General features: G+C 38.8%; 1 protein-coding gene across 1 annotated transcript in view; it reads left to right on the plus strand.

Moving 5' to 3' along the window:
* Window positions 1-27,920, plus strand: part of FBXL17 (F-box and leucine rich repeat protein 17) — a 953,351-nt gene that overhangs the window by 44,727 nt on the left and 880,704 nt on the right. The window contains exons 3-4 of the mRNA XM_089654419.1: window positions 16,973-17,230; window positions 19,743-19,874. Of these exons, the coding sequence (XP_089510545.1) occupies window positions 16,973-17,230; window positions 19,743-19,874 (390 nt within the window). The remainder of the gene's footprint in view (window positions 1-16,972; window positions 17,231-19,742; window positions 19,875-27,920) is intronic.

Raw genomic sequence — 27,920 nt, forward strand, 5'->3', positions numbered from 1 at the left:
GGGCAACAGTCTTCCTCATGATTGTGCAACCAGACTGAGAGACCATTTAAAGGATCAGGAAACCTTTTCAGGTGTTCTGAGTTATTTAGCTGATTAGCGTGTGTCACCATGAGTCTACAATATTGAACTTTTTCAAAATATTCTTATTTTCTGAGATACTGAATTTTAAGTTTTCACTAACTGCAAGCCATAATCATCAAAATTAAAAGATAGAAATGCTTGAAATATATTTATTTCAGGCACTTTTATAGCACTGTCAAATTACACAGCGCTTTACATATATATTGCACATTCACATCAGTCCCTAACCCTCAAGGGGCTCACTCTGTGTGTGTTTAATGAATCTATATAATATGAGCTTCTATTTTTGAATTGAATTACTGAAATAAATTAACTTTTTGATGTTATTCTAATTTATTGATATGCACCTGTAGTTAGATCCTTGGTGGATATATGTTTAGAGGAATACATTTAAATGGGTTTTTGTGTCTTACTCTGCCCACTGATGCAGTCACTGCAAAATTAGACAAGGGGATCCTATTCGTCTGGATGCATACTCTATAAAGTAAAACAGAATTTAACCCAGTAGCAAGATCCCCTTATAATTAGTGGAGTGTGCTGGAAACCCACAGTTCTTTCTAACAGCCTCCTCACGCAAAAGTGAGAGATTTGCCTTTGTTTTATTTTGTTAGCTCATGTCTGCAAATAGAATATCAGTTTGAATAGTTTTAGCCTTTAACTCCCACTCTGGGTTTTCTGGAAGAATTCTTGCTTTTGAGTAAAAATACATTAAAATTATGTAATAGTCTTTTTATTGTCGCGTTTTAAAAATACCTTTTATTTCAGTTTCTTGGTAGCTAAGGTTTTTTGTTCATTCCAGAAAATGAAATGTTCTCTTCATTACAACCATTGCAGTATGATTTTGTCTGTAGAATTTCCCAAAATTCATATCACTCTGCTCCTGTAATTGACATAAAGCGGTAGTTAAGTCATGTTATTGAACAAAATGTGCCCACCTGTAGGTTTAAGACATAATGTACTAGTATGCACTGCATACTAGTACATTATGACAGATTTACCCAAAAACAGAGCCCTCCAGCGCTGCACTGTCAGGGCTTTCCCTGGTCTCCAGCTGCTTCCATCTTTGCCCGGTCTTGATTTCAGGTTTCATATCTTTGGCTGCTTGAATGACCATGCAGTGGTGCGTCACTGCTCCACATGCGCATAGGAGTCACATCGCTGCGGGACATAAATGTGGTCTGAGCTGCACATGTGTGGCTCAGATCACATTACCTGCTGACAGGCAGGGGGGACTTTTATAATAGAAGAGACTTCCAGGGTCTCTTCTGTTATAAAAACCCTGCTTGTCAACGGGTTTGTTTTTTTTTAATATCGGGTTTGTTTGTTTTTTTAATGTCTGTCCTTACTACCACTTTAATATATTTTTCCTAAACTTTTACATCTTGATGTCAAATTACAGGTTGCCTGTTGAATAGAACATGATATCCCTCACAATATGCTTACATCTATTTTGCTAGAGGTTTAAAAAAGTCTAGTTAAATTGTTTTCTCTATAATTCTAGTTACATTATTTACTGGTAATGAATTATGTTCCACGGGTGTGCAGGTGGCTGCATTCCATAGAAATCCTCACTGCAGGGCTGCCCTGTCCTCTTCCTGCTGCTTAACTTCTTGCCTCTTCTTCTCCTGTGTGACACAGGAGTGTACTCAGTTCTGTATTCCTGTGACGCATATTCAGCCGACAGTGACTTAAATGTCGGGATCCACCCAGATTTCAGATTGCCAGCTGTCTCAACTTCCCAGTGCCCCAAGCCAGCCACTCCTGCCCCCTGCAAAGCCTGGTGCTCCCATGAGCGTTGGAGGAGCAGAGCAGAGAGCCGGAGACTGACATTTACCCTATGCATCAAGGAGTCTACTTCATTATAGTCAAGTAATGCAATTAAAGCTGTAGAGAAATTTTTTTTTTCTTTTTTTTTTTTTTAGATAAACTTGAAGCGGAGTGGACGTAGGTTGACAACACTTCAACGATGTTGTAGAAAAAAAAACATGATTTATTGGAAGGTTAAAAAAATGTTCAATACAAACATGATACCTCACAGGATGGACAATGAACAGTTAAAGTGTTTCACATAAACATGTGCTTAGTCAATACTGAATTTCACCTGTCGGAAAACAGCCTAAATAGAAACTAAACAGCTGATTCCAGTTTGTGATCTCATCCTTCATAAAGACATGCTAAATTCTCCACCTCGTATAGGGGTCCTGACTTTTGCTGTCACCTGTACACCAATTGTTCTGCAGGCACCCGCATGCCTGGAATTAAAGTGTTTGGCTACATTAGTTGAGTGATTATTTCTCACATCACTCAAATGTTCACAAAATCTGTTTTTTAATCTTCTGCCTGTGTGTCCCACATATTGTACATGACCTAACCTGCAAGTGATCATATAAATCACATGTTTAGTATTGCAGTAAAAAAAAAAAAATTAAAAATTTTACAGTTTTTATTTTTTTTTGCTTTGGTATCTAGTAAGATTGCTTTGCGTTTTGTAGGCAAGGAAGCTTAGACCTTTGTGGTATTTTAATGTGATTTTACTAAGCAAAATATTTGTACATACAATACAAACAATTACAATTCTAGGAATAGAAGACTGACAGATATACCTATAACAAACAAAATGCTGTCAACTTCTTAGCGAAACTATGTTCTGTATACAATAGTAATATGCTTAAAAATTACTTAGCTCAGATTACAGAAGCTTCATAGTCTCCGTAGGCAACACAGACCACAGTCTAGCTCTAAAACGGTTGCAGTAAATTGGGCTAAAAGTGCCTTCAGGCTCTGATAGAGATCCTCCTTGGTGTTATGTCATCATAGAGTCCTCCTTCAGTTTCTGTTGTTGGCCTTTTATATTTGGAAAGTTTTACTATCCTGCATGGGCATGTCTCCTTTTGCAATACTGTGGTTCAATGGTAGAAACATTCCCCAATTCCACCTCTAGATGGCACTGTTCTATCATACATGTCATAGGTCATATATGTCATAAGGTCAAGCTATTGTTAACCAATGATTAACTTGATTTCAGTTACATAATTAACTGCTTCCCCTTCACCCTATAGCAGAAGTCCTGTGCAAAATCACATGTGTGTGTGTGTATGTATATGTGTGTGTGTATATATATATATATATATATATATATATATATATATATATATATATATATATATATATATATATATATATTGTGTGATTTGCATTTCTGGGTAGGGGTGCGTGCGCACCGCCCTACCTGCACTGTGATTGGTGGCTACAGATGTCAATCACCAGGTCCTGGCACTTGGCAATCGTCGCGGAAAGTTGACGGGAGAGATCTCTGTGTAAACAACACAGGTCTCTCTCCTGTCAGCATGGACATGCTGTTTTGTATATACAAAACGGCATGTCTCCCTAGTAAAATACAGTACACAGTAAAACACACAGCACACAGTTAACTGTTTGATCGCCCCAGATGTTAACCCCTTCCTGCACAGTGTCATTAGTACAGTGTCGGTGCTTTTTATTAACACTGATCGCTGTATTAGTGTCACTGGGTATGTCAGTGGCACTTAGTTCCCACCCAATGTCAGATTGCCCGCCGCAGTCCCGCTATAGGTCACTGATCGCCGCCATTACTAGTATAAAAATGTTTTAATTACAGTATATATACCACCATTTGAAGACGCTATAACTTTCACGTAAACCAAATCATTTACACATTTTCAGGATTTTTTTTTTTTAGCTGTCATGTAGGAGAATACATTTTGGCCTAAATTTATGCCTAAATTTGATTTTTAAAAATTCTTTTATTGGATATGTTTTATAGCAAAAAGTAAAAAATATTGTGGGTTTTTTTTTTTCAAAATTGTCAGTTTTTTTTTGTTTATAGCGCAAAAAATAAAAAACATAGAGGCGATCAAATACCACTGAAAAAAAGCTCTATTTGTGGGGGAAAAATGACATAAATTTCATTTATGTACAGTGTTGCATGACCATGCAATTGCCAGTTAAATTAACGCAATGCCATGTTGCAAAAAAATGGTCTGATCAGGAAGGAATCCTCTGGAGGTCAAGTGATTAAATGTAGAACAATAGGAGAGCCCAACATACAACAATACTATCTAAGTTCTCATTGTTGTAGAAGATAGCTTGTGTAATTGAAAGCACCCTGAAAACCCACCTGTTCAGGGAAGCCTACCCCACCCCCTGCTAACTTGCCAACCTCCTCCACTCTGCCTACCACCTCATCCCCCCACAGCTATCTCCTCCTGTGCCACCATCCCCTCCCTCCTAGATTGTAAGCTCGAAAGAGCAGGGCCCTCGATCCCCTCATGTTTTGCATTGTATTGTTGTTCTGTCACATGTTCTGTCTCCCTTTGTAATGTACAGCGCTGAGCGAACTATTGGCGCTTTATAAATACTGTATAATAATAATAATGTTACCAGGTCCACTCAAACATTCATACTTGATTTCTGTTTCTTAGACAAATGAACAAACACATCCTTTCCTGTAAGTCTGACAAAAATCATAAAACATACATATATTTATATCAAATGGAACACCTGGGTAGAACAAACATTGTCACCCATAACCATGTGGAAACATGACACACATTCTGGGGCACCACATTTTAAATTTCCTTTAAAATGAAGCCAAGTGGTAGACTGAAGTGATACGGGGTTGAAAAAAACTAGGAGATAAAACTGTGTGGCTGTTTGTTCATGCACTCATTTGGAGTGGTCTTTCTTCATTGTATAAACTTAAAGCAGAACTTCACTCTCTCTATCAACATTGATTATTTTTAACCCTTCTGCTGCTAACATTGATAAATAGATCGGAAAGTATATTATATTTAATTTAAACTTTTTTTTTTTTTTTTTTACATTTCTGTAGTTAATTCCTGGTTTTCATGCCTAGGCAAATGGTGTCATAAATACCAAGAGTCTTCAGGAAGGGAAGGAGGGGTTTTCTCAGTTAAGCACAGCCTCCTGCCTGCATGCCTGAGCTAAGAGTAAATGGATTCTAGGAAGTAAATTCTACAGCTATATAAATCATCTGCCCTTACTCAAGATGGCCACGGCCAGAAATGCTAGGGGGTGGAGGCAGCATGGGGACATGAATAGATGGGTGAGTTTGCTTTGAATATTAAAAAATGAATTAAATAGTGCTTTTAGTTTTTTGGTGCTCAGATGTAGTGAAGTTCCACTTTAAGCTGTGAAGAGATCCACCTCGAATGTGCTTTTTTTTAATAGACTGTAATGTCACTCTTGGTATACCAGTGCACTCTTACCTCTCAAGGTTTTGTTTTGTTTTCCTAATTTTAACACAATCTCATAGCAGAAGTGTCTTTTTAGTAAACTGACCGCTCTCTTATTATGTCCTATTTATAAAACTGTTAAATTAATAAAGCATTGTCAGAATTTAAATAAAAAGGGGAATACTAAATACTTTTTAATGTAATAGCAGTCACTCCAGGTATTAACTCACTGATAATAAATATAAGAACAGCAGTCTGTTGTTTGTTACTCAGAGGGTTGTTATGTGTATCATCAGCATATAAAAGGTAATGGGTATACAAGGACAACTTTGCATGAGCAAGCAGTTGCGCTATACTTGCACTTTTTAGTTATTCTTGCGTGTCACATCATACAGAAGACATTTTTTTTTTTTTTTTTCTGATTTACAAAAAAAAAAAAAAACATTATATTTGGACAATGAGTCAGCACTCAAACTTTGTATTCTGTACTTTCTTATATTGTTCTTACCCATAAAAATGAAAACAAATGCAGCCACCACAACTTACATTTTTGCTCTTGGGTTTAGATATCCTTTAACATGGATGATACTATAATAGATTGCTTTATTAAGTTACTATAGTATTTCTGTCTTCATATCCAAATATCTGTCTTTAGCTCTGTGTTCGGGCAACTAACAGAGTGGCACTCTCCCTTGAAGCCTAAAGCAACGCACTAAGCCTACATGAAAGTCTTTTATAAGGGTGGAAAAAATTGTGTGTGTATATGCTGAACTTGCTGCTAAAGTTCATAGAGCTGCAAGGTTATCATATAAAAATGATGCCTTGTGTGTTATAGAAATGTATTGATGTTGCATAGTCACATTAAAACACAGGGGAAGTGCCGTAGTCTGGCTTAATCATTTGTCAATATGTGATTATTTCAAATAAGTAGCCACAATATTGTCTGCTGGCTGAAATTACTCATCTGTTTGGATCTCATTTAAGATACTTTGGATTCTCAGCAGTCGCTTATTGTGTTTATGCAGTTAATTGCTGCTTGTAAACGATGATGAAAAATGAGTTTTGTACAAGCAAGCTTTTTTCCCCAACTGCTACAAAAACCTTCAAATTATATGCTTTAGTTAGATTTTCTTTTCCATAGAAAGGAAGAAAATGTAGTTTCTTTAGTAAAAAAAAATGTTTTTGTAGTTTTATATTTATTTTGGAAAGAATAGTTGGCTCCCAAAAACTAGAAAGGAGATCAACTGTAAGGGGAAATAATGTCATACTGTCACTGTAGTGTTGCCTGGATTATAGGTTCCTTTGACCAGTCAGTAAATAAAAGTAGAGGCAGACTGGTTACTGTAAAACATGGTGAATGATTTAGTCTTCCTTGGGATCTCAGTAAACTAATGTAATAAGAAATCTATGACTCTTTAGCTTGGCATGCTTTGATATGTAATGCTACATATATAAATTTGCCATTTGAATGCAAATAGCATTAGTGAAAGAACGTAAAGCGGAGGTCCAGTCGGAATTAAAAAATAATAAAAATAAACAAAATAAAAGCAGCTACAAAAACTGTTGCTGCTGACTTTTAAATAACGAACACTCACCTGTCCCTTGATCCCGTGGTGTTCTCACACATGCCGGGTTGACTGACCGTCTTGTCTCTTCGGCGACAGCATCTTCAGTGTGGGCACCAGGCTGTGACAGCTTGCGGCTTCACAGCCGGGTGCCCACATGTGCATATAATGCTGTGCTTTGTGAATGGTCCTCTAGTCTTCTGGGACCTGTCACATGTCCCTGGAGACTACGGGTAGGGAGGGGGGAGGACACCTTCTGCCTTTGATTGCCTAGGCGATCACAGCGGAAGTGGGAGCGGGTACCTGTCAAATTCGAATACCTCCCACCCCCCACTCCTCAAAGGTGACAATCCTTAACAGGGAGCTGGGGACAAAGCCTTAACTATTTAAAAAAAAAACAAAAAGTAAAACCATTCACATAAGTATCACTGCAGATCACAAAATTTAAACTGATCTCATGTTCCCCACAGCTGCACCTGCCCGTTAAGCATGATGATGTCACAGTCCGCAACACTGCCTTACACTTTACCTCCCAAGGACTTCATCAGAGACAATTGTATTATATATTTGTGATATACACTGATCAGCCATAACATTATGACCACCCACCTAATATTGAGTGGGTACCCCTTTTGTCGCCAAAACAGCCTTGACCGGTTGAGGCATGGACTCCATTAGACCTCGGAAGGTATGCTGTGCTAACTGGCACCAAGCTGACAATAGCAGATAACTGTCTGTCGGCTTGCCTTCTTCCCATACTGCATCCTGGTGCCATATCTTCCCCCAGGTAAGTAACACACACGCACCTGGCCATCCATATGATGTAAAAGAACATGTGATTCGTCAGACCAGGCCATCTTTTTCCATTGCTCCATTTCTGATGCTAACATGCCCATTGTAACCACGTTTGGTTGTGGACATGGGGCAGTATGGGCACCCTGTCTTGTCTGTGGTTACGTAGACCCATACACAATTAATTGCGACACACTAGGGGAGATTTATTAAAACTGGTGCACTTAAAATCTGGTGCAGCTGTGCATAATAACCAATCAGCTACTAACTTCAGCTTGTTCAGTTAAGCTTTGACAATAATATCTTGAAGCTGATTGGTTTCTATGCAGCGCATCACCAGATTCTGTGTGCACTAGTTTTAGTAAATCGCCACCACTGTGTGTTCTGACACCTTTCTATTGGATTCAAGATTAACCTTTTCAGCAGTTTGAGCTATAATAGTTATTTTTATTGGACTGGACTATTTGGGCCACCAGCCTTCACTACCCATATGCATCATTGAACCTTGGCCACTCTTGACCCTGTCACCGGTTGGCTGGTTTTCCTTCCTATGCCCACTTTTGGTAGGTCCAGAGCACTACAGACCAGGAACATCCCACAAGAGCAGTCATCTAGCCATTATAATTTGGCCCATGTCATAGTCTATCAAATCCCTGCGCTCCCCCATTTTTTCTCTGCTTTCAACACATCAACTGGGGACAACATATTCACTTACTGTGTTATGTTACTCATTTTGCCAGTCCGCGGTCATAATGTTATGGCTGACTGGTTTTATTATTTTGTAGTTTTGCGTAGGTGGGGTGGATCAGGATCAGTCCAGATTGACTTCTGTCTACAACAGTTCATTCTCATCCACACTGGACTCACTCCTCTCACTACAAACAGTATCAGGCCCCAACCATTGCATCCTTGCAGACTGACAACACCAGAAATCTTAAAGTGGTTGTAAAGCCTTAAGGTGAAAAACCTTCTGTGACTCAGATCCCCCCGCCCCTCCTTATACTTACCTGAAATCCATCACGATCCAGCGCTGTGCATGAGAGCAGCGGCTCTATGCTTTCTGTCTCTCCTCACAGAGCAGATCAATAGCAGTGAGACCCTTTGGCTCCCTGTGCTATCAATCAAACTGTATATCTGTGTATATGGATGCAAGCAGCTGGGCTTTGGAGTGAGCCCGTTTGAATGCCCCCATAGGAAGTGGCTTCCTATTGGGCACTGGATCAGGAGGAGTGCTGCTGAGGGATCTGAGAAAAGTAAGATCGGGGCTGTACTGTGCAAAACCATTACACAGAGCAAGTAAGTATGGCATGTTTGTTATTTTAATTAAAAACAATATGAAGCTTTACAATCACTTTAAGAGACCTAGCCATGCACTGGAGCGATTTTGGCATATAACCAAATCCCTGAAAGCCGTCATCCTCTATATATCTGCCTTCTTAAAACGCAATTCCTCCCTCAATGCTGCCAAACATGCCTACTTTGTCACTCAGTACTCTGCGATCCAGTCCTCGTCGACACTTCTGTACTTTTAACTCTACTTTCTCCCCCACCACCTCCACCCCTAACTCACTGCTTAAGAAATTGCCAATCATTTCAAAAACAAGATTGATGCAATTCATGGGGACAATTCCACTACATAGATATCTATCCCACTTAACATCCCCTTTGCAAAACCACATTCAATACCTTCCTGTTTTGACCTTTCTAGTACAGTGCTAAGCCTGCCTTACCACCTGTCCCCTGGACCCCGTTCCCTCACAAGTACTATGGTCACCCTCTACTTCCATCCTATGCTCCCTTACTCACATCTTCAATCTCTCCCTCTCTACTGGCTCCTTTCCCTCCTCTCTAAAGCATGCGCTGATAACTCCCAAAAAGCCCTTACTGGACTTAAACAGCCTGAACAAGTTAAGGCCCATCTCCTTGTTCTCGCTTACCTCTAAACTTTTAGAACACTTAATTTACAGCCATCTTAGCTCCTACCTCACTGACAACAACCTCCTTGTTCCCTTACAGTCTGGCTTTCGTTCACTCCACTCCACTGAAACTGCCCTACTGAAATTCACTAATGATTTACTAACTGCTAAAACCAATGGCCACTACTCCATACTCTTACTACTTGACCTTTCTGCTGCCTTTGATACTGTTGACCATCCCTTCCTTCTTAAAAAAAATTCCACTCTCGGCCTTCAAGACTCTGCTCTCTCCTGGTTCTCCTCCTATCTATCACAGTGTTTCTTCAGTGTTGCCTACAACTCTGTCTCTGTCCATTTTCCCTTTCTATAGGGCTCCCCCAAGGTTCTGTCCTCGGACCCCCTCCTCTTCTCCATCTACACCTCCTCAATTGGTTATTGATAAACACTGATCGCTTCCATTACTATGTCTATGCTGACGACACCCAAATCTATCTCTCTACTCCCCACCTCACCCCTTCAGTCTCCTCTTACATTACATTACAGTATTAACTTATTAACTGACATATCAACGTGGATGTTGCACTACTTCCTTAAACTCAAATCTTTCTAAAACTGAGCTCATAACACTCCTCTTCTCCCCTGACATCTCCATCAAGATCATTAATACAACTATCGCTCCCTTCCATCATTCCATGGTGCTAAGTGTAATCCTGGCTCTGACCTGGCCTTTCAGCTCCAAATCTAATCACTGTCCAAAGCTTGTAGACTTCACCTCCGTAACATCTCCAAAACCTTTGAAACAACTACGCAACTTATTCACTCCCATGTTATCTCTTGCCCTGACTATTGTAACTCCCTTCTCATCTTTGCAGGCTATCCCTTCTTCAGTTTTTCATGAATGCTACTTCCAGACTCATCTACTTTACCAACCGCTCAATTTCCGCTACCCCTCTCTGCCAATCCTTCTACAGGCTTCAATGCCCAACAAATATAATTCAAAATATTAACAACATATAAGGCCAATTTTAACTCTGCCCCGATCTACATCACCAATCTTAACCATTAGCCACCCGGCCTATAGCCATTTGGCGGCCGCAAAAATGCTCCAGCTTTCCGGGTGCATGCCATTTGGCGTCCTCCCGCACATGCGCAGTTCACGCGGTTGCAGAGCCGCACAGTGGCGCGATCTGTCACCGGCCGTGTACCTCGGACACGGCCATTGACAGATCTGAGTACTGCCCCCCATTGCTGGTATCATGTGACCTGCTGTGACCAATCACAGCAGGTCACATGACAGTTGTTTACAATGGATGGCTTCATTCATGCCATCCATTGTATTCTAGTGCCTAGCTGTGAATGGTCACAGCAGATCACATGCACATGTCATGTGATTAGCTGTGGCCAAATCACAGCTAAGCACAAAAAAAAAAAAACCTGAATGACTCGATGTCATTCAGGTAAATGCTTGCTTATAGCAAAGTAATTCTTTGCTATAAGCAAATTGTGTAAAAAAAAAAAAAAAATACTGATCTCTTCCCCAAAGTAGTACAATGTTACTATGGTAACATTGTACTACTTTGATCATAGTAAAATATGAAAAAAAATCTTAAAATAAAAAAAAAGTAATAAAATTAAAAATAATAAAAAAAAAAGAAAAAAAATATTTTTTTTTTCATACTGTCACCAGTCAGTGTCCCTGTTCACCGCCATGCCAGTTATATGATGATGCTGTACTGCACTGGTGACAGTATGTAAAAAAAAAAAAATAGTGAAAATAATTTTTTTCATTTTCTGAAAAATTATGACAAAAAAAATACAACTTCAAAAAACTCGCCATGCCTCTTATGAAGTACGTCGGACTGTCTACTTTGCAAAAAGGGGTCATTTGGGGGATATCTGTACTGTTCTGACATTCTGGGACCTCAAGAAATTAGATTGGCTGTCAGTACTTCAGGATTGATCAATTTTCAGCTCTATACCATAGTTTGTGAACTCTATAACTTTCCTACAAACTAAAAAATACATCCTAATTTGGGTTATTTTCACCAAAGACATGTAGCATAATACATCTCGGCCTAAATTTATGAAGAACAATTATTTATTTGTAACCTTTTATAACAGAAACAAAGAAAAACGTGTTTTTTTTTTTTCCAAAATTTTTGGTCTTTTTTTGTTAATTTAGCAAAAAATAAAAACTCCAGCGGTGATTAAATACCACCAAAAGAAAGCTCTAGTTGTGTGAAGAAAATTATAAAATTTTAGTTTGGGTACAATGTTGTATGACCGCGCAATTGTCATTCAAAGTGTGAGGGCGCTGAAATGTGAAAAATGGCCTGGGCAGGAAGGTGTAAAATTGCCCGGTATTGAAATGGTTAAACAATTAAAAGGAATAATTCTTATGAGCTGCTGAAAAATCCTCACTAAACAGCCTGAGCTGCTGCCAGCGCCCAAATATGTTCCCACATACAAATAGTGCAAGAAAGAAGAAATAGTGCTGCGATGCTAAAGAGCTATAAAGCATCAAAAATATATAAAACACCCCCAGCCTGTCAAACACACATAAAGTGATGTCAAATACCAATTAAAACTTCAGTGATAAGTAAACTCAATAGAAATTAATACAAATACCATCAAATCCACAAGTGCATAAATATATACTGTATATATATATATGCTAAAGGTAAATCAATAAATAGTAAATACCTGCCACCCCCTCAAGTAAGTGGGCACTAAACAGGAAGATAGACAAACAATGTCCCAATAAATACATATAAAAGGAATCACAATAAATAAAAAGTAAACACCTGGCTGACCATCAAATAAACAAATCTACCCACCACCCTCTCAAATCACCAAACATTCAAAGTGATAAAATGTAAAAATAAATAACTGTAGAAAGTAATCACAATTATAATAAATAACAAAGAACAAAAGGTAAACATGCGGCTGACCATCAAACACACAAATATATGTGCAAAATAAAAATAGCTGAATTTTATTTTTATCACATATTTATCACACCTTTTTGAGCCAATAGTGCAAGATCTAAAATAGTGGAATAGTCCCACTTCACTCAGAAATATAAATTCTCATAGTGAACCTTCAAAGTAATCCACCACAGTGCTCATCCTCCACCAGACATGCACACTCACCTCCTTTTGACCTATTTACTTTACAGGTCAAAAAGCACTCAGACAGTATCCACGATCATTTCTTCATCTTTAGTTTGTTCCCATGGAAATAAGAAATATGTCCCCTTCAGCTGTCTCCAAATATCACCCAAACTGTCCTCTCTGCTCCTCCCAAGACCTCCTGCTCTCTAGCTCCCTTGTCTCCTCCCATGCATGTCTCCAGAACTTCTCTGAGAGCCTCTCCCATCCTCTGGAACTCCCTACCCCAATCTGTCTGGATATCTCCTACTCTATCTACTTTTAGGCTATACCTAAAAACTAATCTCTTCAGGGAAGCCTACCCTGCCTTCAGCTAACAACTGAATCTTTTATTTCTCCAATCAAGTCATCCCCCACAGTTATTAGCTTTTGTTCCAGTAGCCCCTCACTATTAAATTGTAAGCTCCCAGGAGCAGGGCCCTCCTAACTCTCTTGTATTGAATTATATTGTTGCTGTACTGTCTCCCTTTTATATTGTAAAGAGCTGAGCAAACTGTTGGCGCTATATAAATCCTGTATTATAATAATAATGTTCACCCGTTTAGAAAGTGCGTAGCAGAATGTGCTTTATTCTTCAAATTGCATTTCAACTAACCGTAAAACTTAATTTGTTTACAGAGGTACAGCGGGGATCGAAAGTTTGGGCTAATTTGTATTAATGTGCATAAAGAAGCCAAGGAAAGATGGAAAAATCTCCAAAAGGCATCAAATTACAGATTAGACATTCATATAATATGTCAACAAAAGTTAGATTTTATTTCCATCATTTACGCTTTCAAAATAACAGAAAACAAAAAAATGGCGTCTGCAAAAGTTTGGGCACCCTGCAGAATTTATAGCATGCACTGCCCCCTTTGCCTAGCTGAGACCTGCCAGTGTCATGGATTGTTCTCAATCATCGTCTGGGAAGACCAGGTGATGTCAATCTCAAAGGTTTTAAATGTCCAGACTCATCTGACCTTGCCCCAACAATCAGCACCATGGGTTCTTCTAAGCGGTTTTCTAGAAAACTGAAACTGAAAATAGTTGACGCTCACAAAGCTGGACAAGGCTATAAGAAGATAGCAAAGCGTTTTCAGATGTCAATATCCTCTGTTCGGAATGTAATTAAGAAATGGCAATCATCAGGAACAGTGGAAGTTAAAGCAAGATCTGGAAGACCAAGAAAAATATCAGACAGAACAGCTTGCAGGATTGTGAGAAAAACAATTCAAAACCCACGTTTGACTGCACGATCCCTCCAGAAAGATCTGGCAGACACTGGAGTTGTGGTACACTATTCCACTATAAAGAGATACTTGAACAAATATGGTCTTCATGGAAGAGTCATCAGAAGAAAACCTCTTCTACGTCCTCACCACAAAAATCATCGTTTCAACTTTGAAAAAGAAACATATAGACAAGCCTGATGAATTCTGGAAACAGGTTCTGTGGACCGATGAGGTTAAAATTTAACTTTTTGGCCGGAATGAGCAAAGGTACGTTTGGAGAAGAAGGGGCACAGAATTTAATGAAAAGAATCTCTGTCCAACTGTTAAGCATGGGGTTGGATCAATCATGCTTTGGTGTTGTGTTGCAGCCAGTGGCACAGGGAACATCTCACGAGTAGAAGGAAAAATGGATTCAATAAAATTTCAGCAAATTTTGGATGGTAACTTGATGCCATCTGTGAAAAAGCTGAAGTTAAAGAGAGGATGGCTTCTACAAATGGATAATGATTCTAAACACACCTCGAAATCCACGGGGGATTACATCAAGAGGCATAAACTGAAGGTTTTGCCATGGCCTTCACAATCTCCTGACCTCAACATAATTGAAAATCTATGGATAGACCTTAAAAGAGCAGTGCGTGACAGACAGCCCAGAAATCTCAAAGAACTGGAAGACTTTTGTAAGGAAGAATGGGCAAAGATACCTCAAACAAGAATTGAAAGACTCTTGGCTGGTTACAAAAAGCGTTTACAAGCTGTGATACTTGCCAAAGGGGGCAGTACAAGATATTAACTCTGCAGGGTGCCCAAACTTTTGCAGACGCCATTTTTTTGTTTTCTGTTATTTTGAAAGTGTAAATGATGGAAATAAAATCTAACTTTTGTTGACATATTATAAGAATGTCTAATCTGTAATTTGATGCCTTTTGGAGATTTTTCCATCTTTCCTTGGCTTCTTTATGCACATTAATACAAATTTTTAGCTGGGGTGCCCAAACTTTCGATCCCAACTGTATTTGTGTATATATTTGGATTGAGTTCTAGCTATAATCGATATTCATTTATACTAGGACCATAGAGATAATATTCATGCCTGGTTTGACTCTTTCGTGACCAGGGGCCATTGAGGCTTATATGCCCAGACAAAATTTAGCAATGTCAGCTTGGTAGACTATACCATTACTACTAAGTTGTTAGTCTGAGAACTATTAACACACGCACAAGTTTGCATTCCTAGTTTTCTACCGCAGTGTTGTTCTCACAACATGGGTTAGGCTCGGATTACAAAGGTGATGACATTTCTACTGTGAGGTTTAACAGCTTGAAGTTAGCTAGTTAATATCACATTGATTTTAATTTGTTGCAAATAAGATGACTGCCAACAAGTGGTTAAATCTATCAGTAGCAAAGATATTTTTTGGCAGTATAGCCCTCGGCTTATTTGAATGAGAACTTTTGGTTAGGGTTTAAAGGAGAAGCACAGCCAATTCCCGTTTGGCTGTACTTCACTTGTGGATCACAGGAATGCAATTTGTTCTGAAGTCCTATGACCAGTTTTCATTTGACAGTGGTCTAAAGCCTGCTGTCGGCTGATGTCACAGAGCAGGTCCAGGCTGGGGAAGGATCGTGACCATGTGGCCAAGATTCACCCAAGAACCTTGACCGACACCTATCTCAGCCTCTCAGTGAGCCACTGAGAGCCTGAGCCAGCTGCTCCTGCCCCCTCCACTGCTCAATGCTCCAGTGAGCACTAGATGGAGGGCAGACCAGACAGCAGTGACTGAAAGTCACTGCTCTCTGCCCAGAGCGGCAGGGAGAACTGAGCAATCAGTGGTCTTTGCATGAACGCTCAGTTCTTCGCCTTAGAGTTGGCGGGGGACAGATGCAGCATCAGATAAATGCTGGATCAATCAATGTAAGTATGATTAAAAAAAAAAATCCAATACTTTTAAGTGTCATTAATTTCATAGCTACCTTACATGGGGCCATAGGCTAAATCATTTAGTAAATGAATTATAAAGCTATTAGGCCTCATGCACACTAGGTATAAAAAATGCTGCTTATACAGGCTTATGGCATTGTTTTTTTTCTTTAGCCTGTATAAGCAACTCTGTGTTAGCCTATTTATCCATACACATTTGGGAGTTTGCCGGCATATTTGCAGAGGAGCGGTTTCAGGCTGGAAAAAAAAGAACATCTAAAGTGTGTTTTTGAAAGGAACTTTGGGGTAGAAAAAACACTTGACGTGCATAAAAGCGGTGTTTAGGATCAGTCAGTGTTTTCAAGTGTACATTTGATTATAGTGAAAAATGAACAGAGGGGAATGTTTTGGAACAACTGCATATAAAAGCAAATGCCCATAAACTCTTGCTCAGTATGAGCCACTATGAGTATTTTTTATGCTGATTTTTCTACCAGAGGTTCTGCCATTTTTTTCAGCCGTCTAGAGTGCATTGACCCTTTTAGGACCTAAGGAAGAATTGTTGCAGTTCTGCTTGTGATCTCAAATTGCCCTGTAACACCATATGTGTTCGTGTACCATTCATTTTCAGTGACACCTAAACTCGTTGCAGTACTACCCCATTTCTCAAGCGCTTAATCATGGCAAATTGCATGCATAGCTTGTTGCCCAAAAAAGAGCAGGGGAGCTTCTTTTGGGTGACAAGCTTTGTGCAATATGGTTTCCTACGATTGCATCGCATTTTATTGTGCGGCAATCTCGGCAAAACCACACCACATTTAGGTTCCATTAAAAATGAATGGCACCCAAACACACAAGGTGCATTTTGCCACTATTGTAGTGGATTTGAGATCAAAGGCAGAACAGCAGTTCTGCTTGAGATCCCAAAATGCCAGATGTGAATAGGGCCATAGAAATCTCCTAGTTTGTTGGCGATACTTTAAAATCGACATAGGGAAGCTAATGGTGGTGATTCTGTCTGACACTTTAATTGGTAATATATATGACAGTTGATTAATGTATCTTTTTTTCTTTCTTTTCAGGTGAAGGATAACTTATTAGAAAAGATTGCTTCTAGATGCTGGAACATAACAGAAATAAACCTTTCAGACTGTCTGAATGTGACAGATGCTGGCATCTGCAAACTGGCAATGAATTGCTCAGGTCTGGTGAAATACACTGCCTACCGGTGTAAACAGCTGTCTGACTCATCTCTCATCTCTCTGGCTACACATTGTCCTTCCCTGCAAAAGGTGCATATTGGGAATCAGGATCGGCTAACAGACAAGGCACTCAACCAGGTACGATCACTAATATTTGATGCCTTCGTTGTAAATGTTTTACAATAACTATATTGTTGACATACATTTTTTATATCACTATTCCCATTCTTTGGGCATAATGAGTTATGCTGGCCATACACTGATCGAAATTTCGGTCAGTGTTTTGTCAGCCAGATCACCACCAGCTGTTGACAAAGGGGTGGGGGATCGCTGTTCTATTTCATTGCAAGACTTTGCAAGTAAGAGTAGCTTTGCCTGTTTTTGATGGAGAATTTTATTTTAAAGTTATTGCTATTTTTTATGTTTTTATATATATGTACACACACACTGTATTGCCAAAAGTATTTGGACATCCCTACAAATCATTGGATTCAGGTTTCCCAATCAGCTCCAATGGCCACAATGTATAAAATCAAGCACATAGGCATGCAGACTGCTTCTACAAACATTTGTGAAATAATGGGTTACTCTCAGGAGCTCAGTGATATCAAGCATGGTACCTTGATAGGTTGCCACCTGTGCAATAAGTCTATCCGTGAAATTTCCTTACTATTAAATATTCCGCTTTCAACTGTTAGTGGTATTATAGCAAAGTGGAAGCAACTGGGAACAGCAGCAACTCAAGCACGAAGTGGTAGGCCACGTAAAATGACAGAGCGGGGTCAGCGCATGCTGAAGCGCACAGTGCGCATAAGTCACCAACTGTCTTAAGAGTCAATAGCTAAAGACCTCCAAACTTCGTGGGGCCTTCAGATTAGCACAACAGTGCTTAGAGAGCTTCATGGAATGGGTTTCCATGGCCGAGCAGCTGCATCCAAGCCTTACATCACCAAGTGCAATGTACAGCGTTGGATACAGTGGTGTAATTGCGCCACCACTGGACTCAAGAGTAGCGGAGACATGTTCCCTGGAGTGACGAATCACACTTCTCTGTCTGGCAATCCCGATGGCCGTGTCTAAGTTTGGCAGTTGCCAGGAGAATGGTCCTTGCCAGATTGTATTGTGCTAAATGCAAAGTTTGGTGGAGGGTAAATTATGGTGTGGGGTTGTTTTTAAGAGGTTGGGCTTGGTCCCTTAGTTCCAGTGAAGGGAACACTCAAGGCGTCAGCATACCAAGGCGTTTTGGACCATTTCATGCTCCCAACTGTGTGGGAACAGTTTGGGGATGGCCCCTTTCTGTTCCAACATGACCGTGTGCACCAGTGCACAAAGCAAGGTCCATGAAGACCTGGATGAACGAGTTTGGGGTGGAGGAACTTGACTGGCCTGCACAGAGTCCTGACCTCAACCCGATAGAACACCTTTGGGATGAATTAGAGCGAAGACTGCGAGCCAGGCCTTCTTGCCCGACATCCTTGCCTGACCTCACAAATGCGCTTCTGGAAGAATGGTCAAACATTCCCATAGACACCCCCTAAACCTTGTGGACAGCCTTCCCAGAATTGTTGAAGCTGTCATAGCTGCAAAGGGAGGGCTACCTCGGTATTGAACCCTACGGGCTAATAATGGGATTTATGTTTATGTGCGTGTAAAGGCAGGTGTCCCAATACTTTTGGCAATATAGTGTATATAGTTATAACCCCATATCAAAAACCCCATGTAGCATAACCCCCTCAAAAAACAATAAAAAAAATTCTTTAAAATAATAAATTATAATTGATATTATATATGAAGAGTAATGTTCAGGCTATTGCATTAGCTCTGCCATGGTTCTCTTTAGCATGTAAAACTATGCAACATTTCTTTTTCTTTAGATTAATGCTGTCTGGTACATTCAGCAACTTATTTGAATCTTTTAGCTGTTTTATAAATATTCATCATTATCATTACCTAGTTTTTTTTTATAACAGATTTTAAATTATAACCAGTTTGAGAATAGAAGGCTTAAAGTTAAAGTGGTTGTAAATCTCTAACATGAAATAGGAGCAAAGCATATAACGCTTTACTGTGTACTTGTCTTTATCCAGAGCATTACGAGTTACTTCTCTCTGCTGCCCCGTTCCTCTGCTATCTGTAGAAGTCACTTCTGACAAGTTTTCCTGACACAAATAGATAAAAAGGTGACAGGGAAGAGAGCTCCAGCACACAGCCTGTGGAAGACAGCCACAACTGTATATTCCTGTGTGCTGTGGGAAGTGCGATGGTGTCCCTTCTCTCCAATCAGCTCTCACTGAGTTCTGTAGCATGCAACTTCAGCTCCTTGCCTCCTGTTTTCTGAAAGCTCAGACAGGCTGTATACATTTTGGACTTTGGAGCATTGCCTGCAGATAAACATGTGCAACTTACAGTATGTAGGAGGATTTGTTTCATCACTGGGTATCATCTGAGGCCAGTCACTGCACTGGGTGTATGTAAGGGTTTACAACCACTTTAGTACGTTTTTGTAAATTTCCCTCATGTCTTAACTAACCACACATTTTGAGTCTGTGGCACACAAATAAGTTTAATTTGTAATAACCTGTTTCTGCCTAGCAGTGGTCTTTGTATTATGCTGCATGATCTGGTTCTGATTTCTAAAACTTGTCTACAGCTGGGGTCCAGATGCAAAGATTTGAGAGATATACATTTTGGACAGTGCTACAAAATATCGGATGAAGGAATGGTTGTAATAGCTAAAGGTTGCCAAAAGCTACAGAAAATTTACATGCAAGAAAACAAATTAGTAAGTGCATTTTATATTCTCAGTTTGGTAATGTGTTGTATTCAGTGTTCAATATTGAACACTTGAATAGCAAAGGGTGTTGGTGAACTGTAACCCACAGCAACCAATTGGACTTCAGCTCATGCTACTCTTAAATTCAGTAATTGAGTTAAACATACCTAAATTACATGACAAAACATAGTCAACATCAGATGCCTGAATTTGTTTTCCTTTTTTCATTTTTATTTCATATATTTTCACCTGGCAGTCCTGCAAATTACACAATTCCTGTTTTTTTGGGAGTCTATGCTCACTGTTCCACCTTTGCCACCCAGGTAACTTGCTATGCCTGTGTGTCCAGAGATTTCCAGTATGAGTAAAACCTTCATCCAGACTTTGCACTTGCATTTGTGATTTGTCCACCCACAGGCAGTATGTGTAGAGGAAAATTCTGCTTGGTAAATGTTTCTGTTCATGTGTGTTTGGAGGATATACTGTGTATCTTAGGTAGGAATCTGAGCGTTTGATGACCTCTTGACAGTGAGTCTCTCCTGGTCCGTTGCAAGGTCCCTAAAACAAATATGTCAGTTTCAATTGAGAAGTACATAAGGCTGTTCACAATCCTTGCACACGATTGACAATTCTCTGGTCTCTGGATTGGTCACTTAGAAACTACGCTCTGAATGGTGGAGAGCAGGGAGAGTATCATTTGTTTCCTCATAGCCATTCTTGCTACTTCACCTGCTGTTCACTATAGGTATCTTTTCTCACGGAGTGTACTACTCGATGAGAAGACTGCTATCCAGTCCGTCTTCCAAAATTCTGCATCATCCTGGTTTTCTTTATGATCTGCATCATCCAGGTTGTCTTTATTATCTATTACTCTAATAAGACTGTTTTACTGAAGTCAGGGTGTTTGTATATAGGTTTGTTGCAACAGGTTCTAGAATTTATCTATGACTCTTTGAAAAAGTTGGAGCGAGCTGTGTAGATGGTGCTGGGTAGTTTAACAGACTTTTTTATGTTATTTTTGTATGTGTTATACTTTGGACATCCTCTTCTTAAAGCGAAACTAAACCCATTGTTTGAACTGATTCCCAAAACAGCTATGCTGTCATTAACTGTCACAGCGTATGCTCTCAACCAAACAATCAAGCCATCAGATGGCTGGTGGAGTAACTGATCACATGTGTAACAACATAGCAACTGCAGATCAAACAAAAGCTAAGAGAGCAGCTTCCTTCGCTGTAAAGGTTAAGAGGGTTTAGTCTGGCTTTAAAGTGTACCTGTACCCAGACTATGGATATCAAAGTATTTACATATTCTTAACGAGCAGTAAAAGAGCTTCCAGACAAAATAAGGCAGATACTGTAGGTGGTTGTAAAGATATTATGAAGAGCACTTGTCCATGGTTGCCATTTACACCTTGTATTCTCTTGGGAGGAGGTTGGATATTACCAGTAACATAAACTCAACAACCAAAATGAACCACGCCACAGAATTTTAAAGACTAATCAGTGTAGCAGCTGTCAAAATCAAGAGTAACCAGACTCTAAAGAATGTTGACAAATATTGGCAGCACTCACTCTAATTATATCATTATGCATACAAATAAAAAGTGACAAGTGTTGTATAAACGTCAACAATCAATCAAACAACTTCATATATTGTGCACTCCTTATTTAGTCCCAAACCTATATAGAGAGTAAATGAACAAAAAAATGTGCAAACAATATTTATAATCCGCATAGGATTATATTGCTCCAATAAAAATGTCTTGTATGAAGATTTATAGGTGAATAGAAGCTCTTCTGAAAACCACCATGAAAATATGTGAAAATAAATGAAAAAATTGAAGAAATCTTTTTCTTGTGTATATGCTCTATCTGATCCTCCACCTTAGCCAATAACCACCACCATGAACTTCAAACGAACTCACCAGATGTATTGGCTGGTATATAATTAAACTAGAATACCACGGCACTTTTAAAGACAATCAGAGAGTTGTATGTAGACTCCAGCCCCAAGATGTCACTCAAATGGAGCTGACATAAAGTATGTCAAGGGAAGGAAGAAGAGATTCTGCTCATGCAAATTTGTATCACTATATACACTAAGACACTCAGTTAAAAGTGTCAGACTTGACACTAAGCTCTCCACTGGCTGCAAGCACAAACTCCCGGGGTGACGTCACATCCATTTGTCCCTGGAAATAGAGGAATTGTACTTGGCGCATGGCTTTTGGATGTGATGTCACCTCGGTGTGGGAATCTATGCTTGCAGCCCATGGATAGCCGCTGAGGCTAGTATGATGCATTCACATGCAATATGCCTAGAGTCGGGCCTGAAGATAAAGTCTACAGACTTGCAAAAATGGATAGAAATCTGGCTAAAACACCACATTCAGAGAGCAGTGAATAATGATTCATTCTCTTAATGGTCTAGGGGTCTAAGGTTATTGGTAGTGTACCCCAAAGTGCAGTGTTGGGAGTTTTTAATATATTAAAAAATGATACACTTTGGGTTATAAAGTACAATTTCAGTCTTTGCAGGTGACATCAAGCAATGTAATAGAATAACGTCCTTACAGAATGTCTCCTACTTCCAAGCCAACCTCAATGTACTATTTAACTGTGTAACTGTGTGGAAAATGAGGATTAATATTGATAAATGTGAAATTATGGCACTTGAGGGATAAAAAATGTATACATCATACATTCTAGGAGGAGAACAGCTGGGACAATAAATGGTGGAGAAGTATCTGGATGTTCTGGTAGATCATAGACTTGATAACGGCATGCAATGCCAAGCTACAGTTTTGAAAGTGAGCAAAATCCTTTCTTGTATGAGGTATAGACTCCACAGAAAGAGGCATCTGCCTCTATACAAATCATTAGTAATACCTCGTCTGGAATATGCAGTTCAGTTTTATTCACCTGTTAACAAAAAGGATATAGGAGAACTGGAGAATGTGCAGAGAACTGATAAAAGGCATGGAGGAGCTGAGCTTTAAATAAAGATTAGCTGACCTGAATTTATTCTCTCTTGAGATGAGGTGATGCAGAGGGGGTTATGATCACCATGTAAAAATACACAAGTGGTCCATATATTATTCACTTTTAAGGTCATTATAAAAGACAAGGTGGCAGTGTATACATCTGGAGGAAAAGAGATTTAACCTCCACATATGGAAGGGATTCTTTACAATAAGAGCTGTGAAAATGTGCAATACATTCTTTCAGAAACTAGTTCTGACCAGCTCAGTCAATCGTTTTAAAAGAGCTGGATGTATTCCTAAATGTGCTAAATATAACTAGATATTAACATTTACAAGTAATAACACCAGAGCCTGTTAATACAGAGAATACCTTCTGGGGATCAGAAAGGAATTTTTCCCTCTTCTGTAGGAAATTGGGCCATGTTTTTAGGGTTTTTTTTATTTCATTTGGTGGGTTTAGGATTCTGTGTATTGAGCATTTTTATAGATTTATTTTTTTTCCTAATTGTTGAACAAGATGTCTTTTTCATCCTGACTATGTACATAAGCAGGCATTTCATATATGAAATTGTTTCTCAAACCAAGCGTTAGCTCTTCACAATAAACAAACTATTGAAATATACTTGTGACGTAATGGTAAGGTTTTCGATGGGGGTTAAGAAAAATACCTTTTATGAGTATTCCTTGCTGAAGCAATTAATCAATTACACATGCACAGAACCTTTTCTCAACATTGATTGCTTTTCAGGACTGTACATGCAGTCAGGTCTAATTTTGAAGCTGTGAATCAAAGTAACAGCTATTGGTGGGTTTCAATGTAACACGTTATGCTTTATGAACTACCGTCACTCGCTACTGCTCAAATGATTTTCCTTAAGTGCGTTCTGTCCAGTTACTGCTTGAAACTTTTTTTTCTGCAATGTACTTTTTGACTTTATATTGACAGACCGTAAGCTTCTTAAAAACAAAACTAGAACTTTTTAATATTTCTTTGCATCATGTAACCTTGTCTTGGGTACAGCATTCCATTAATTGTTGTGTAACACCCTATACATTTGTTTTATTAAACAGAACCATGTTGTTTTTTTTTTAATTTAAATATTTATAAATTTTTCAGATAAACAAGTTATACAAACATACTCCTTAAAACCTTAGCTTATTATCAAAACATGTATCGTTTCATCCCTTTCCCCCCTCCGCCCCCCCCTCTCACCCTACCTATTTACCACCCCCCCCCCCCCATCCAATCCCTGACCCCTTCTGCTCTGCATTTTCCTGTTCATTTCTGGAGATCGTAATCCCTATAAAAGAAGAACAAAATATGTTTCCATGTTATTCAATGTTAATCTCCCATAACCTCTAAGGCTAGCCTTGACTTTTTGAATTCCGTCCATTTGCTCCATCTTGTATGGTGACTCTCCATCTTATCTTCGTTCAAATGATAAAGTCCCTCTAATTTACATATTTGATCCACCCTATCCACCCAGTCTTTTATTTTCGGCACCTCCTGTCTCCTCCAATACTTGGGTATCAGTCCCTTTGCTGCATTCAAATAGTACAATAAACCAGATTCTTTGTATTTTTTAACTGAAAGCTTAGTACTGTGAAAAAGGCAAATCTCTCTGGGTCTACTAGAATATCAACCTCTGTAATTTTCTGAATCAAGCTTACCATTTTACCCCAATACTCTTGTATTGTAGAACACTCCCATCATATGTGATACATTGTGCCTCTACCTCCACACCAACATAAAGGTGAATTATCTCCACTCAATCTGTGTGCCACACTCGGTGTCATCTTATCAAACACTTATAATTAATTTCTACCTCCTGCATATTTATATTTCCATGGATTATTCTTTACATTTTCCTCTGTTTTTCCGCATCTATTGTAACTCCTATTTCTCTTTCCCATTTTTCTATATATGGAGGACTTATATCTGCGTTTATTACAGTGAGAATCATATATTTTAGAGGTTCCGTGTTTCCCATTTCCCCGTGTACCTAACAAGTGCTCATAAGAACCATGTTGTAATATTGTGCAGTTGTTCATAAATCATCTCTAGTTTGTTTGAATGGTAAATGGGTAAACATGAGGAGCTGTTGTCTTCTATGGTTTTAGAATAGTCAATAGCTAACTAAGGCTAAACCTAACCCCACTCCCATTCTAAGCCTGTTCTATCTAATTTTATAAGGAGAAGGTCTGTACACTTGCCTGTTCTGTCCAGTGGCGGCTCATGTGTGCAGGAGAGGTTACCAACAATGGCTTCAAATGTTTGGTTGATGACGTCACCCATAGGCTTACTATGTGGCAACCTTTGTTGGCTGTCCCTCCTCTACATTGAAGCCAGTACTGACAGCTGATTACGGGACTGGACCGGAGCTGCTTCAGAATAGGTAAATATACAAATCTTTTCTTTACAGGGTTAGATAGAATAGACTTAGAATGGGAGTGGGAGTAGGTTTAGCCTTGGTTAGCTTTTGACTGAACCTCCACTTCTAATTGTCTTTTTTGTGTTTTTGAGGTTCCCTTTTTTCCTTAGTAACACTTGTGAAAGGTATATGTTTTTTTTGCTAATGCTAACCTACTGTATATTGTGTGGACCATGTTCCCTCTTATACATCCATAGGAATGCACATTACAGAGTATTTGTGTTGACTACAAACTCTGCTTTAGTGTTAATACTGGGAGGTATACTGATTATATGTGTTTGAAGACCACAAGGATATGCATAGGGCATGCTTTTATTTATTCCAATATTTATACAACATCCTCATGTTATAAAGCGCTTTACAGAGTATATGTGTGTCATTTTCTTTCAGTCTAATGTCTCCACCGTAGTCATACACATGCATGAAGTGGGGACACTTTCAGGTTAGCCAATTAACCTACGTTGAATGATGAGAGGTCACCAGAACACTCAGAAGATTCTCAGACTCCATGTAGCTATTGTCCTATGGGCAAAAGTGCCGATTAGGTACTGTGCTAAAACAATATATCAGTAGTCATGTATGCTGTTACATTTATTTTATCACTCTTAGTGGTAACAAGATTTGAGAAGCAATAGATGGAAAATTGGAGAAATTAAAACAAGAGCTTTAGCAAATACCTGTAATCAGGTTTCATCTTTTATCTTTAATGTAGCTTAGGCTCTAAAGGAGGTCAGTGCAAGTCACCAGTTAGATTTAAAGGCCACCTATCACAAAATACACCGGAGTGAAAAGATTGTGATGGAAGCAGCCAGACCATGTTTCCTGTATGTTGGCATGGAGCAGTGAAACCAAACCTGTATTATCTTCACTTTGTGTAATGTTACCCCCGTCAGACTGTTCTGCATAGGTATTTTATTTCATGACTGGGTCCTATCATTTGGGAATGTTTTAGCTTGAATTGAAAAAAAATAAAATAGGATAGAACAAAGCTGTTTTGTGTAAATGACGGGGTAAAAAGCAAACCTAGTATATTTAAACCGTATATTAGTATAATGCTTCATCTTGCATTACGTCTTGTGTTTACTAAGGTATCGTGCTATCTGAAAATGTTAAACTTTTTTTGTTCTTATCATGTGGTGTTTTAATCTGAGATCTGTTTTGCACCCACTAGGTGGCAGCATAGCATCAGATTAGCAGTCGTGTTATTTTACTATGTGACTTGGTATCCGCATACATGGAAAGGTTTTTAGGAAATGCACATTTTTCTTTAACTTTTATTATCCTCTTTTTCATACTAGTTTTTTCAGGCTGTGTGTTTTGTAACAAGATGTATTCACTCCTCTTCAAATATATACATGCAGCATGACTAAGATGTAGAATGTGTAAGTTATTTTGAACTACTGTGTAGAGAAAAGGAAACAGACAGGCTAATTGTGTATACTGTATCTGTGTTTAGAAAGCCTTTTTATTCAAAAATGTTTAATTTCTATGACAAATATATAAAAGAATATTGATATTACTTAACAAGACACATTGAGTTCTTTAAAACTCAAGGGTAACTTTCCCTTCTAATATATTTTTAATATTGTCCTATTAAAAGAAAAGGAATCCATTCTAAAGCATGTTTTTAGGTTGTCTATCCCACTTTTACAGTTATTATAAATAGAAGATATTGTAAGTGGAAATAAGTGGCCTACATAAACTGGTTAGAGGTATAGTGAAATTCCAGATACACAATAAAAATACCTGTCTGACACTCCCTCACATATTAATCCAAAACAGCCCCCTCTTCATCTGATAAGATGTGTGTCTGTAATTAGAGATGTTAGCTGCTGACTTTGTGATGTTGTCTGAACACAATTCTATTACTTTGGCACCAGAGTGTATTCCAACACTTATTTATGGTAGCTTTAAGTGGAGATGCTTCTCTTCCTAAATATAAAGGTCTATTTGGACTCAACATGCTTGAAACAGATGAGGACATATACTGCAGGCCTAATTTTGAATGATCTACCTGATGCCATCCCTGTAGTGGTGAGATTTTTGCAGTGATGGTCAATTCCATACAGAAGGCTTTCCCTCTGGCCTCGGTATATGTTGCTTTCCTATAATACACAACATACAGCACTGTGGCCAGAAGATATTCTCCAGCTGTAAAGTTCTTTCTGATGTTCCCTTTACTTCAGATTATAGCCTTGGATATTTTATTCAAATGATGTATTGGTGGAGATTATGTCATGGTTTAGAAAACAGGATATATAAGACATTGTTTTTTATGATCTATCACTTGGCACTGTTAACTTTTGTTTAAGACTAGTTGGGCACAGTGTCACTGGCAATTATTGCTATCATCTGGAACAGAGAAAATAATTCATAGAGCATACAATGATAATACAGAGATGATACAAGTGTTAAGACTGGTATTAGATCCTCAGCTGACATGTTTGCAAAAAAGCACCAAAAGTGACAACCTAATAACTTTGGTTACAGTGGTGTAGAATAATCAAACATTTCAATATATCACAGCTTTACAGTTCTTCGATGTAGGGGCTGCATTGGTTTCCTTCTTATCCTTTTTTCATTTGGTGATCCTGCCAGGTGAAATATACAACAAGTTACAAAGACACTAGATTTCTG

The sequence above is a fragment of the Staurois parvus genome, unplaced genomic scaffold (genome assembly GCF_062004578.1).
Source record: "Staurois parvus isolate SC_StPar_1 unplaced genomic scaffold, SC_StPar_1.0 ptg000768l, whole genome shotgun sequence".
Lineage (NCBI taxonomy): Eukaryota > Metazoa > Chordata > Amphibia > Anura > Ranidae > Staurois > Staurois parvus.